The sequence below is a fragment of the Notechis scutatus genome, unplaced genomic scaffold (assembly GCF_049901735.1).
Source record: "Notechis scutatus isolate UNSWTSFEM ecotype Mainland unplaced genomic scaffold, rNotScu1.2 NSCUSCF23, whole genome shotgun sequence".
NCBI classification, from domain to species: domain Eukaryota; kingdom Metazoa; phylum Chordata; class Lepidosauria; order Squamata; family Elapidae; genus Notechis; species Notechis scutatus.
In genome coordinates, this window is record NW_028263148.1 from 321,084 (window position 1) to 336,482 (window position 15,399).

The 15,399-nt window shown below is 40.0% G+C and overlaps 1 protein-coding gene and 1 pseudogene across 2 annotated transcripts in view; one reads left to right on the forward strand and one right to left on the reverse strand.

Annotated features, from left to right (window-relative positions):
- Positions 1-568: 568 nt before the first annotated feature.
- On the forward strand, positions 569-9,747 carry LOC113427241 (vomeronasal type-2 receptor 26-like; annotated as a pseudogene). The gene is made up of 5 exons (XR_015746269.1): positions 569-2,197; positions 2,418-3,233; positions 5,077-5,304; positions 6,744-6,870; positions 8,568-9,747. The product of XR_015746269.1 is annotated as a vomeronasal type-2 receptor 26-like (transcript).
- Positions 9,748-12,175: 2,428 nt separating this feature from the next.
- Positions 12,176-15,399, reverse strand: part of LOC113427240 (alpha-2-macroglobulin-like) — an 84,378-nt gene continuing 81,154 nt past the window's right edge. The window contains exon 36 of the mRNA XM_026689712.2: positions 12,176-12,473. Coding sequence (XP_026545497.2) covers positions 12,451-12,473 — 23 coding nt within the window. The 3' untranslated portion in view covers positions 12,176-12,450. The remainder of the gene's footprint in view (positions 12,474-15,399) is intronic.

Genomic DNA, 15,399 nt, shown 5'->3' on the forward strand with positions numbered 1-15,399 from the left:
CAAATTCTACGGACAGGACATGACCTTTAGGACATAATAGGATTAACCCACCACCATTGAAATAGCAAAAGGCACAAGGCTCACTACATTGCACAACCCCAATCACAAAATCCCAGAACCCCATAAAGATCCATCCACTCACTCAGTCATCATTAGTTATCAATCATTTTGTCAGCAACCCCAGAAACATGCTGCTGTCAACTGAAGTTTCTGGAAACCAAATAAACAGAGACCTTCTTTCCAACCTGCCAACCTCCATTTTATTTCCAGTGTCTTTCTCCCAACTTGGAACCGGACTAGATTTTTCTTCCTACAATTCTATATTAATTTTTAAAATCTTTCCCTTGACAAAATTATAGTGTATTACCATACGTTAGACATTTGTCTCTACTTATCATTTCTCTTCTATACAATACGTCTTGTGCAGAGTGCCCTAAATGTAATTTAAGTCACAGCCTAGGTTTCTATCCATTCCATATTCTTGGTATGGCATATCTAACAAAATGGTTTTTAAAATATGCATTAATCTTATCTTTGTTGTACATAAAATATCCAGGCCACCCAAATCTTAAGTCATGTCCTTTTATTTCTCATGAACATCCACTCTTTCATTCAAATTAAACAAGCTGTGAAGTATATTTTCAGACCAAGTAACCCCAGTCCTCTTTCTTTCACATCCAGTAACACCTAATATCTAAGTCATGTTTTTTCCTTCCTACCACACAAATGTTTCTGCCATGTTTGAATGATACATCAGTTGTCAAAACAGATACTGTCTGAAATAAAAATAATTTTCCCCAATGACAAATGTATCTTCTCCCATCCCAATATATATATATATATATATATATATATATATATATATATATATATATATATATATATATATATTAGCTTCATTCCACATCTTTATATAGTTACTTTGAAATAACATATGATTTATATTTGTCACATTAATACCAAAGTATTTTATCTTCTTCTCAATCTTAAAACCTGTTTTATTCATCCATTCTGTTTTGTCTTCTGTTTGTGTTTGGTTGTGAAACCTGCTAATAGACTAAATTATTTTAGTTTTCCCATTAGCACCCTGATTCCCTTTAATGGATCATCCAAAACCAGTCCCAAATCATCTGCAAAAGCTCTTAAATTGTACAGTAAGTCTCTTTGTAATTCTTTACTCCCAAAATCCTTGTCTTATGTCTCTATTCAATATTATACAAACTGTAATAAACAGAAAAGGGGACGGAGGGAAGCCATGTCTTGTTTTTTTGGTATTGTTAGAGCTCCTTTAACAATAATTTGTACTTTCTATAAAGCATAAACAAACTTTGCCCATTTTGTTAAATTCTCTCCAAAATTCATATCTTTCCAAAGTTTAAATAAGAAAATCCCATTCAAAAAGTTGAAAGCCTTCCATGCATCTAAAAAAAAACCTATGCAGTTTGTTTTTCATTATGTTGTGCCGAATACTCTAAAATGTCCAAAACAATTCTAACATGGCCTTTTAACTGTCTTTTAGGTAACAATGCACCCTAGTCTTTATGAATAAATTCTTGCAAAACTCTTGTCATTAGAAATGAAGTTTAGCAGGACTGAATGTCCATATAGGCTACATTATATCCATATGAGCATTTCCTTTGCTTCCCAGCCACTCAACCATTCCTTCCTGTCATTTATTTGTGGGGAGCAGCTGTGTGGAGAACAAGTGGGTTATCTTCTGATCTCTCTTTTATTTGGAGATATTTCAGGGGCTAGTACTAGCACTCAGAGTTCCCATCTCCATTGCAATGATGTCCCTCTTCCTTCAAAAATGTCTATTCTGCCTTCACTGGAAACTCCCAGAAGCTGAGAATATACTATGACACAGAAGCTCAATGGAGGATGATAATGTGTTCCTTTTTGCAGGGGAGAAGCAAGAAATATATGGCATCTCCTTTCCTTCTTAATCACCATCCAAGAGATCAACAAGAGTCCAAGTATCTTATCGAATATTACTTTGGGCTACAACCTCCATGACATTTACTGCAGTGAACAAATGACTTCTGAAGCTTTGCTAGACCTTCTTTCTTTCGGACAAGCCAACATTCCAAATTATATGTGTGGAGGAGAGGAGGACCTGTTGGTTGTTCTTGATGAGACAGACTCTGACATCTCCATCCAGATTTCAACTCTCTTAGGCATCTACAAAATCCCACAGGTAAAGCTAGGAAAACTGAACAATAGCCATTTCTCCCTTAAAATGCCACCTGAAAATTCAATGCGTAGCAAACAATTTTAATAGTGTGCAGTTAGAAAGTTACAAGGAGCCATTAAGGTTGTAAGTTGAAAACTGCCTGGAATTTTGTCATTTGTATGAACTTCTGTCCCCAGGGCTCTGCCATCCCTTCTTTTCATTCAATCCCTTCTTTTCATTCCAGGTATCTTATGCTTTTGTTTCTCAAGTGTTGAGCAATAAGGCTTTGTTCCCATTTTTCTACCGGATGGTGCCTGAAGAGGGAATCCAATATTTAGGCATGGTCAAACTCCTCCTTTATTTCAGGTGGACCTCCATTGGCCTCCTTGCTCCAGACACAGACAAAGGACAGGTGTTTCTGAAAACATTGACGCCACTCCTGGAAACGAATGGCGTTTGTATCCTTTTCTCACTAACCCTCTCAGGGTTAACTAACCATGGGATGGATATCCCTTTTGATATGTTTCTCAAATGGAAAGAAATCAATGTATATATTTCTTTGGTGGAGACACAATTTGGCTTCTTTAGAATGCTTGTTATAGAACAAGTCTTTGAGGAGGAGATAAAACCTAAACAAGGGAAGATCTGGATCATCACAACAATGACGAATATCATCCTTGACTTGAAGTATTCTGCTCTGTCTTTCCAGTACACCTATGGCTTTTTTTCTTTCTACATCCGGACCCAAAAGAAGATAAAATATGATGATATGGTTTTTGTCTTTGCTTTAATGCAGCAGTATGTTTACAGAGCATTTCAGTGTTCATACTCTAAACATGTCTTGTCCGTGAATGGCTGGATAAGATGCAGAGAGAGAGAGAAGCTGAGGTCCTTGCCCCAGGATCAGATTGAAAGGGTGCTTTCCCTCAATGGCTACCGCCTCTACAACACCATCTGGGCTGTGGCTCGTGCCTTAAATGCTGCCTATGCCTCTAGATCCAAGTGGAGGAGGAAGAAAAGTGAGAAGGAGTCGGGAATTCACAGGCTGCAGCCTTGGCAGGTATTTTGTTTCCGTCTCTGATTGCTCTGTCTAATGTAATCATCACTTTGCAAAAAGTTGAAGGTGAAGGAAGTTGTGGGAGCGCCATCACTTGAGACTTTCAAGAAGAGATTGGACTGCCATTGGTCAGAAATGGTGTAGGGTCTCCCGCTTGGGCGGCGGGTTGGACTAGATGACCTACTCTGATTATCTGTTAAATCTTGTTAAATGCTTAGATAGATAGATAGATAGATAGATAGATAGATAGATAGATAGATAGATAGATAGAAATAATTCTTTATTGGCCAAGTGTGATTGGACACACAAGGAAGTTGTCTTTACTTTACTTTACTTTACTTTACTTTACTTTACTTTACTTTACTTTACTTTATTGTCATTGCACCTTGTACAATGAAATCAAACACCATCTTCAGTGCACATCATGACCATGACTATGAAAATAAACACAAACACACATCCTTCACCCTCCACACATTGAACCGAAAACCTCCAGCACAGCACCAACAGTGTATACAGCAGAATTCAAAAGAGCTACTGCCCTGGGATAGAAGCTGTTTTTCAGCCTATTTGTCCTTGTTTTTATTATTCTGTACCGTCTGCCAGATAGTAAAAATTTTAAAAAAGGGTGTCCAGCATGAGATGAATCTTTGAGAATGTTTTGAATTTTCTTAAGGCAGCAGGAGCTATAAAGCTCTTCCAAAGTGTAAATACTCTCAGTGTACGTAAGAGAAAATATACATTCATCAAGAATCAAGAATCATCAGGTACAACACTTAATAATAGTCATAGGGTACAATAAGCAATCAAATCATATTAGGAAATAGTCAATATAAATTGTATGGATACAAGCGACAAAGTTACAGTCATACAGTCACAAGTGGGAAGGGATGGATGATAAAAGAGTGAGGACAAGATTAACAGTAATACTAGTGCACGCTTTGTAAATAGTTGAACAGTGTTGAGGGAATTAGTTGTTTAGCAGAGTGATGGCTTTCGGGGGAAAAACTGTTCTTGTGTCTAGTTGTTCTGGTGTGCAGTGCTCTATAGCGTCGTTTTGAGGGAAAGAGTTGAAACAGTTTGTCCGGGATGTGAGGTGTCCGTAAATATTTTCACAGCCTTCTTTTTGACTTGTGCAGTATACAGGTCCTAAATTGAAGGCAGGTGGGTAGTAATTGTTTTTTCTGCAGTTCTAATTATCCTCTGAAGTCTGTGTCTGTCCTGTTGGGTTGCAGAACCAAACCAGAAATAACTAAGTAAGCCCACACCTGTAATATTCCATCAGTTTTGGTCACCATATTACAAAAAAAAAAAAGATGTTGAAGCATTGAAAATTGTGCAGAGAAGAGCAACTAAGTTGATTAAGGGACTGGAGACTAAAACATACAAAGAACAGTTGCAGGAACTCAATATTTCTAGTCTAGAAAAAAGAACATGATCGCAGTATTTCAGTATTTGAGGGGCTGCCACAAAGAAGAGTCAACGTTTTTCCAAAGCACCACAGGGCAGGGCAAGAAACAATGGATAGAAACTAATCAAGGAGAGAAGCAACCTGGAATTAAGGAGAAACCTCCAAACAGTGTGGACAATTAACCAGTGGAACCACAAAAAACTGGAAGTTTTTAAGAAGAGACTGGATAGTCACTTGTCTGGAATGGTATACAGTCTCCTCTATTCTAATTTGAAAGTGATGGTTGAGGATACCCTGCCTTGTTAGGTGAGGTGTTATCTACACTAGATCCCTTGTTTGAGTGTAAGAGACTCAAAGCTGGAAATGGGCCGAGTTAAAATAAAGAATATTTATTTCCTTCCCCTCAAGTATATCTTCTAAAATTTGTCATTCTAGCTACACCCTTTTCTACAAAATTCTCAATTTTACAACAATTCCTTAGAGAGTGTGTACCTAAACAAGGAGGGAGAGCTGGTAGCTGACTTGGACATTGTCTATTGGGTGAAATTTCCCAATAAATCTGTCAATCAAGTCATCTTTGGGAGCCTAGAGAGACAGGGATCCTCGGAGTCCAAGTTGATTATCAAGGAGGATGCCATTGTGTGGCCAAAATGGCTTAACCAGGTGAGAACATCACTTCCACACATATCCCATCATTGCCAGCAGCATTCTGGCAGTGGACTGTAGGATACAACACAGCGTCTGAATATCTTTTCCAATTCCTTCATTGCTACCTTACAAACTGTGATATATTTCTTCACTGCTGGTTTCTTTAATCTAAAAGGTAGAACCTATCCAATACTTTAAGATATTTATTGTCATATTGGGTTATTGTATTGTCATTGTTAGTTTGATCACTTTAATGTTTGTACTATTGTTACCGTGTTCTTACTTACTACAATCAGTGAGGCACATATACACTTCTCTTCTCTTCTCTTCTCTTCTCTTCTCTTCTCTTCTCTTCTCTTCTCTTCTCTTCTCTTCTCTTCTCTTCTCTTCTCTTCTCCCCTCTCCTCTTAGTCTCTCCTCTCCCTTCCCCTACTACCCTCTTTTCCTTCCTTCCTTCCTTCCTTCCTTCCTTCCTTCCTTCCTTCCTTCCTTCCTTCCTTCCTTCCTTCCTTCCTTCCTTCCTTCCTTCCTTCCTTCCTTCCTTCCTTCCTTTACAATTATTCACTGTACATTACAAATAAGGGCTCGTGTTCTGCTAACATTGATCATTCAGAACCTTTTGAGATTCCTTTTAGAAGTTTTGCCCCAGTTTTTGTTTGTTTGTCTGTTTTATGCCTACAAGTCAGTGTTGACTCCTGGAGAAGTCCTTGCATTTTTCTTGGCAAGACGTTCAAAAGTGGCTTGCCATTGCCTTCTTCCTAGGGCTGAGAGAGAGGAACTGGCCTAAGGTTACCCAACTGGATTTGTGCTTAAAGAGGGATCTTATGGTCTCCTGGTTTAAAGGCAGATGCTTTAATCACTACCCCACACTATTTCTTGCCCTAAGATACTTACAGCTTAAAAATCAATCAAGAGGAACAAAAAGGGTGATAATCAGAGGTGGTATTCAGCGGGTTCTGACCAGTTCTGGAGAACCGGTAGCAGAAATTTTGAGTATTTCAGAGAACCGGTAGCAGAAATTTTGAGTATTTCAGAGAACTGGTAGCAGAAATTTTGAGTAGTACAGAGAACCAGCAAATGCCACCTCTGACAGGCCCTGCTCCCATTTATTCTCTGACTCCCAAATCCCAGCTGATCAGCTGGGTCTTCTTTTGTTGCCCTGCACAGGAGAACGGAGCTAGAAAACAGGTTAGTGGGGTGGGGAGGGAATGGGATTTTGCAGTAACCTTCCCCTGCCACGCCCACCAAGCCATGCCTACAGAACTGGTAGTAAATATTTTTGAATCCCACCACTGGTGATAATGGAAAGAGATTAATTAAGAAACCATTTGCAATTATTCCAGTTGAACAAAATTAGTGTTGAATATAGATTTTTAGTTAAACTAAGTTTAGTTTTCTTTCCTTAGATGCAGAACCCTAAGACCCCTTCATTAACGTATTTTTTATCTATTTAGTCCATGCCCTCTTCCAGATGTGTCGATAATTGCTATCCCGGATGGGTCAAGTTAATTCCAGAAGAAGATCCAGTCTGTTGCTACAAGTGTGTTCGTTGCGCAGATGGGACCATCTCCATTCAGGAAGGTGGGAATTGTAGAGGGGTGGGGTTTCAGCGAGTCCTTATTATCCATCTCTGCAACCTCATTCTGTGCCCAGTTGGTGGTTATATGAAAGTGTGGCCCAAGGTGGCTCCCAGTATAACATCATGAGACATGGAGATGAAATCATTGCACAAAGTTGTTGATGAAGATTCTCAGTCTATCTGGGTAGACCTGTCTGGAAGTTGAGTCATGGCAACTGAACTTCTTTTCTTGTCGGTTCGAAACATTTCACTGCTTGTCCAAGGAGCTTCTTCAGTGTGGGCACGTTGATTAGGGGAACCCCATGTATGTCTTCCAGTCTGGTTTCATTTATCACCTAATCTGAATAGGCTCATTAGGACCCAGCTCTGTCCAGATCTGAATAAATGTGTGACTCAGAGGGAATTTATTTATTTATTTACTTTATATTGCTGCCTATTCGCTCATGGTGACTCGAGGCGGCTTACACAATGTAAAACCATATTTAAAACAAAAAATAAAAATCCATAAAAACTAACAAGAAGAATCAAATAAATTAGTAAAGTATAATAGAACAAAATCTGGGAAAAAAAAATCATCCCTCAACTCCCATCCCCTGCCCCGATGACAGCCAATCACACTAGCCATTTGATGGGCTCCATCCTGCTCCTGGCTCTCCAGGCCCACTGGCAAAACCAGGTCTTCAGTGCCTCCCAGAAGAGTGCTAGAGTAGAGGCCATTCTAATCTCTGAGGGAATGATGTTCCAGAGAGAGGGAACCACTACAGAGAAGGCCCTTCTTCTGGGTCCCACTAGGTGTATCTCCCTCAGGGAAGGGACCCGCAGCATTCCCTGCTTCCCCACTCTAATGGGTCAGGTAGATGTGACTGGCAAGAGTTGTTCCCTCAGATAACCTGGTCCCAAGCCATGAAAGGCTTTAAAGTTGACAACCAGCACCTTGAATTGCACCCGGAAGCAAATGGGTAACCAATGCAGCTCCTGCAGGAGAGGTGGATTGGACTCTGCCTCTTTGTCCCAGACCAGGCCTAGTACTCCTGCTTAACAAGGAGGCAGAGAGTCATTGGGATGTAAGCATTCCAATTCCTAAACTCCCTAGAATCATTAAGTGTGGCCTCCCTGGTGAACTTGTGATGTGGTCTTAATCATCCTGGGGACTGATGAAAGAACAGCATAAATAACGGGGGACAGGTTTTTAATTAATTAATTTATTTATTGGATTTATATTGCTGTTGATTTGCCTATGGCCTTGTGCCCAAGGCCTCCTTAGTTTTTTTCTAAAGCCAGCTTAGTCACCTGGCATCTCTTTTTCTCCATCTCAATTTGCGATTTCCTTAAAAAAAAAAAAAAGTAAGATGCTGGGAGTAAATAGAGGTTCCAGTCAAAGAGTATGGTGTGAGCTGTGGTGGCGCAATGGTTAGAGTCCAGTACTGCAGGCTACTTCTGCTAGCTGCCAGCTGCCTGCAATTTGGCAGTTCAAATCTCACCAGGCTCAAGGTTGACTCAGCCTTCCATCCTTCCGAGGTGAGTAAAATGAGGACCCAGATTGTTTGGGGCAAGAGGCTGACTCCGTAAACCGCTTAGAGAGGGTTGTGTAAAGCACTGGGAAGCATTCTATAAGTCGAACTGCTAATTGCTAATGATTGAAGAATGAATAGGGGGAAAATGGCAGAATAATTTAAGTTCTTATTCTTGTCTTTTGCAGATGCAGAGCAATGCATCAAATGCCCCAATGATCATCACCCAAATGAAGATCAAGATCAATGTATCCCTAAGATTACAGTCTTCTTCCATTACAGAGAAACTTTGGGCAGTATTGTGGTTTCCTTTGCTTTATTCTTATCGTTAATCACTGGTTCATCTTAGGAATGTTTATTAAATACCTGGAGACTCCAATAGTCAAAGCCAATAACCGGGACGTTTCCTATATCATCCTCACTTCCCTCCTGCTTTCCTTCTTGTCCACTTTTTTCTTCATTGGACGGCCAAGCAAAGCCACTTGCCTCCTCCGACAAACAGCCTTCAGCATCATATTCTCAGTGGCTGTCTCTTCCATCCTGGCCAAAACGATCACGGTGGTGCTGGCTTTCCTGGCCACAAAGCCGGGGAACAGGATGAACAGATGGCTTGGGAAGAGTTTTGCCAACTCCATTATCCTTTCTTGCTCTGCTGTCCAGATCATCATTTGCTCCATCTGGCTCAGTGTCTCTCCACCTTTTCCTGACTCCGACATGCTCTCCCAACCCAGAGAGATCACCCTGCAATGCAATGAAGGCTCTGTCGCCATGTTTTATGTTGCCCTGGGGTACATGGGCTTCCTGGCCGCCATCTGCTTCACGGTGGCTTTCCTGGCCAGGAATCTGCCTGGGGCCTTCAATGAAGCCAAGCTGATCACTTTCAGCATGCTGGTCTTCTGCAGCGTTTGGGTGTCCTTTGTGCCTGCCTATCAGAGCACCAAGGGGAAGTCCATGGTGGCCGTGCAAGTCTTCTCCATCTTAGCCTCCAGTGCTGGTCTGCTGGTCTGCATCTTCTTCCCCAAGTGCTACATTATCATGCTAAGGCCTGATCTGAATACAAAAGATCACCTGACCACAAAAAGGAAAAATGGCACCTGAGTCTGAAATATTTACTCTGAAGAAGAAATACTCCTTCGAACTGACATATTTGATGTGGCTAAAATAAACAATTCCCTTTTGTTTTCATTATAGAACTCTAGAGAAGAAGTCATCACTTATGCTGAGCTGGCTAACAACCGTTTATTTCCTCTTACTATTTACTTTAAATTTTCATCTATAACATTTGAATCCATTGTCCTGCCCTTTGGCATAACAATGAAAATTATTACTGATCTGTAACAACCCTTGAAATATTTGAAGACAGTTACTACATTTGCTTTCAACTGTCTTTGTTTCAGGCTACATAAACCCAGTTTTTTTTAACTGTTTCCTCTGGTGGTTGGTTTTGAGGCCTTCAGCTTCTTGCTCATCCTTTTCTGAATGTGTAATTGTCCTTTCTGTGCTGTGGTGCAGCTTTCTCAGGACCAGGGTGTGAAAATGCTGAAGAAAGGCTTACCCACAGAAACAGATTGGCTGGACAAAAACTAGTTGATGGTGAAAAAGACCTACATTGGAAAAGGCATCCAGCTGTAACCAAAGGTTGACCTTTGGTTTCCATCGTAGACCTTTAGGGAAGAAGCCATCCCTTTATGCTGCACTAGCTAGGAACTATTTACATCCTCTTGATGTTTAGTTTGAATTTTCATCTATGTCATCTATGTAAGAGATGAAGTCTATGGCTGAAGTGTGATAACTCTTGAAATATTTGAATAGAGTTGTCGCATTGGCTTTCAACTGTCTTTGTTGTAGGCTAAAACAAACTCAGTTCCTTTAACTGTTCCTTCTGGTGGTTGGTTTCCAGGGCTTCAATGTCTTGCTTATCCTTTTCTGAACTTGTAATTGTTCTTTTTGTACTGTCGTACCCCCAAATTGGGTACATGGACTATTCTAGGTCAATGAGAACACCTGCAAACAAGCATATCTTATGATCAAGATTTCTGAGGGGCAAGTTTGTCAGGAAAGAGAGACCTTCAAGTTTAACAAATACGTGGATTATGGAGAGAGCAATTCAAATAGTGAAGGAAGTGCAGGAAGCCCTGTAAATGAATGTATATTTGGTTGTTTAATTGACGAACCCTGCATACGGGAAACATAAGCATGAAATATTTTTTCCTCAGTGCTGACAATAAAAATCTGTTTAGAACTTGGTGTGTATATCTGAACTTGTTCCAGTTTCTTTTGTAGCCTCAATTCTTCCACCTAGACATTTTTTTATAGTTAAACCAAATTATTATAGCTAAACCTATGGAAAAGTATTTCCTCAGCATCCTCCATATGGCTGTATTTATCTATCTAAACACTGATTTCAGGACCACTCCCAGGCTTTTCTCTAAACTGAATAATTCCAGAATTCTCCACTACTGATTAATAGTGAATTGTGCAGTTTCAGAAATTAGCTTAAGACAAGAAAAATGTGACACTGGGTGAGATAATCTGTACAAATCAGTTTTTTTATTCAAGCCAAGACAATCAGAGAAAAATGATAAAGGGAGATACAGGTGAGAATGTAAGAAAAGAGCTGAAGATTTGAGTTCTGAAAAAAAATTATTCTAAGCAATATTGTAAGAGACTATAATGGGATGGGATGGGAAGGGAAGGGAAGAAAGGGGAGGTAAGGAAAGATTATTTTAATTACAAGAGATTCTAAAGAATGTGGTATTGAATTTGTAAAAATGGCTACCTTAAGAAACACTTCATTTTGTTTCCCCATGTTGGCTGCGGAATTTTTGGGAATTAAAGTTCAAGTTGCCAAAATTGAGAGTGTCTCAAACTTTAAAGTTAAATTTTAGAGAAATGTGGAGCGTGCCTGTTGACTTTTCAAAACATAATTTTCAATGCTTCTCCTATATGTTTGAGAATGACTGATCTCAATATCTATGTCAATATTGGTGTAAATATATATATGAAAGGGTGCTCTGCTGTTCCCTACCTTCATTGGCAAAATATTACTTTTATACATTGACTAGCTCGATACCCGTGCTTCGCTACGAAACTATGTGGTCAGGTTTAGTTTTGGGGGAGGAAAATAAGGGGGGGGGAATTCTGCCTCTACCTATCAGCATCCAGTGGTATTCATCTGACTAGCATCCTGTCAGTGTGTGAGAGTTGAGGACTGTTTGGAAACTGAAACAATATTTGCTGTGTTAGCAAGGAGCCTGGGCGTGGCTTAGCTCAACTGTTCTGTACTATAGCTGCTTGGTGCTGTGAAACTGAAACTCCTCTCCACTGCTTGTGTTTTGCATTTAGAACAGATTTCTTTTCAGGTTGGGAGGGGGAGTAGAACTCCTTAGCATCAGAGCGTGTTAATAATAATATAGGAAATATGAATGTTCTCATGGTCATTTCAAAAAATCCTTTCTTAGCGAGCACCTAGAAGCCAAGAGGAACATACATGCCAAATTTCAAGTTTGTAGGTTTTATGGTTCTGGAGATTTTGTGATGATGTGTGAGTGGTATTTCGCTTTTATATGTATAGATTCATTTACTGCACTAAATATTAATCCGGATCATTTTTTTTCTTGGTTTGTTTTGGCTTCCTACAATCCCCACCTTGGTGCCCTATCCCACCCCAATTATTTTCCTGGTTGTCTCCAATGTTGAGAGCAGCTCTTAGCAAACCTGTCTCCTGTGCCCCAACTCTCCCTACAAACACCTCTCACCACACCCTCAAATTAAAGATTCACTAGAGAAATACTGATGGAGTAGAGAAAAACTTGTTTTATTTCATCCAACGAGTGGAGAAAGTAAAAATATTTCTGCTCTAGATCTCCAGTAGCAATCTCTACCCCGGTCTTCTGTTACCATCAGTGGTGACAATGTAAGTAGCCAGTCGCCTGGAAGACAGTGTTAAGTTGGGCACATATATTTAGTGGGGTTTTGCATAGAAAAAAAAGGGGGACAGCACACTTGATGGATGCTTCCTTGATTCTCTTCCTTGGTCAATAGTTTTGGTTTGGCTGGACATTTTCTTGCTTAATGTTTTTTGACATCTTCATCTGTCCAAGAAAAAGCATGAAAATTGTCAGAAGGAAGATTCAGCCAACCTAGTTTCCTAGAAACAGGCTTTGATGTTGGGAAGGGTAGAAGGTAAGACAAGAGGAAAACTAGTAGTAAAGGACTCAGTGGCACTAGGAAGAGGACACCACTGGGTGAACGGAAACGTCCAAACGCCATCTTATTTGGTCTAGAGGACATCAATGTCAATGATGACATCACAACTGTCCGAAACATCATCAGAGATTATCAAGCATCAACCATCTCCGCTGATGAAATACTTGACATTTCCCGCATTGACTGAGAGCTCAAAAATAGAGACGGCTCTGTGGCCCCACGCTTGTGCAGGGTCATTTGCAAAAATGAATCAAGCAAACGTAAATTCATTTATACTATAAACTCACTCGCCAAAACCAACACCAACCATAAGAACCTCCGTTGCCGCCCTGACCTAACCATACAGCAACGTGCCCGCTCCCGTGCACTCCGCATTGAACTCAAAAACCGTCTAGACAATGGAGAGAAGGACCTGTACATTGACTACCATGCTGACTGTATCAAAAGTAAGCCACGCAACCCAATACTCAGCTTCTACCCTCAACCACAACACTACCTCAACCGATCCACCATCACCCAAGACTAGGCACGCACGCCCCCACCTACCTCAACTCCAACTACTGCCGGCCTTAAATGCAAACTACTCAATGCAAGAAGCCTCGTGAATAAAATACCTGAATTTCTCATCCTCCTAAATATGGCTAACTTCGACATTATATTTGTCTGTGAAACATGGCTCAATGCATCTCTCCCCGACTCCATTACCACAGTAAGAGACTATCATGTTTACCGATCAGATCGTGAAAATCGTCGAGGAGGTGGTGTTGCTATATTCTATAAAAAATCCTTACATCTAAAAAATATCCAAGTTACCCAGGAGCTTGCTCTTCCTGAGACCATCATCTGTGAACTATCCTTAAATATCACAATTCGATTCTTACTATGTTACAGAGCACCTGATTATGACATCGAACATGTAAACAAGCTAAATACATTACTAACATGGGCTGCATCCTGCCCATACCCTTTTATCTTTCTTGGTGATTTCAATCTACCTCATATTGACTGGACCCTAAATGATTGTACAACTGAAATCATACACACAACCTTCTACAACGCTATTACAAATCTGGGACTGGAACAACTAGTAACCAACAACACTAGACTAAACAACTGCCTCGATCTCATCTTCTGCAATAGTTTGAATTTAATTTACGGAATACAAACTAAAGAACCCTTTTCCAGTAGTGACCACAATATGATTGACTTTTGTCTCAACATACGTCCACTCAAAAATCACCACAATGATGTAATCCCCAATTGTAACTTCAAAAAAGGCAACTATGATCTTATAGACAACGATCTCTCATCCCTGGATTGGCAATCTCTATTCACTGGATGCAATACTGTTGAAGACCATTACAACATATTTTTACTTGAAGTCAAAAGAGTCATCAAACTATATGTACCAACAACAACTCCCAAAACAAAACAAAAAAGCAGATTACCCATAACAATAAGGAAACTTCAATCCAAAAAGAGATCACTCTGGCGGAAAAACAAATCTGGTCACGTTGCCAATTTCAAAAACCGATAGAAAAATTTATGCCACCAGATAAAGACCGAATGCACCAATTATCACATTAAACAAGAGGAAAACCTTCTAAGCATCAATTCCACCCGTGCTTTTTACAATTTTGTAAACAACAAACTAAAAGACTCAAGGTCCATCCCTCCCTTGATAGGACCTGATGGTAAAGACTGCAACGACGACACCATTAAAGCCAACATCTTTAACACATTCTTCGGCTCAGTATTTGTAAACAGCAATGGATCATGCCCAGTATTTCCTAGCTGTACCACAGAAAACAATAATGATCTAATACATATCGATTTCACAGAAGACAATGTTGAAAAATCACTACGCAATCTAAAACCATCTCTATCTATTGGACCGGATGGAATATGTGCCTACTTCTTAAGAAAGCTATCCACTGCCATAGCCAAACCTCTAAGCATAATCTTTGAAAAATCTTTCAGGACCAGCTCCTTGCCTAACCTATGGTCACAAGCCACAGTCATCCCCATCTTCAAAAAGGGAGACCCAAGCCTAGTTGAAAATTACAGGCCAATCTCCTTATGCTGTGTCACCTGTAAAGTCATGGAATCAATTATTAACCAATCCATCATCCTCCACTTAGAGACAAATAACCTACTCTCCAATAAACAATTTGGTTTCAGAAAAAAACTATCCTGTAATCTACAACTCTTACACTGCAAAAACATATGGACGACACAACTCGACCAGGGCAAAGCAATCTACATAGACTTCTGTAAAGCCTTTGATTCAGTGGTACACAACAAACTACTCCTAAAAATAAAATCCTATGGTATCTCTGGACAACTGAATAACTGGATAGAAGCATTCCTGTCAAACAGACAACAAATGGTCAAAATCGGGAGCATCCTATCAAATCCAGTACCTGTCAATAGTGGTGTCCCCCAAGGCAGTGTTCTAGGACCAACTCTCTTCATACTCTACATAAACGACCTCTGTGATCATATTAAGAGCAATTGCGTTCTCTTCGCTGATGATGTAAAGCTGTTCAATACCACAGACAATACTGCTACCCTACAAAAAGATCTTGACTATGTATCAGAATGGTCAAACAAATGGCAACTTCAAATCTCAACAAATAAATGCTCTGTCTTACATATTGGCAAAAAAAATCAGAAAATAAAATACAAGCTGAATAGTCAAGAACTTGTTGATGACCCAAGCTCTGTAAAGGACCTTGGAATACTCACCTCTAATGATCTAAGTGCTAGAGCCCACTGCAACTACATAGCCAAAAAGGCATTAAGAGTTGT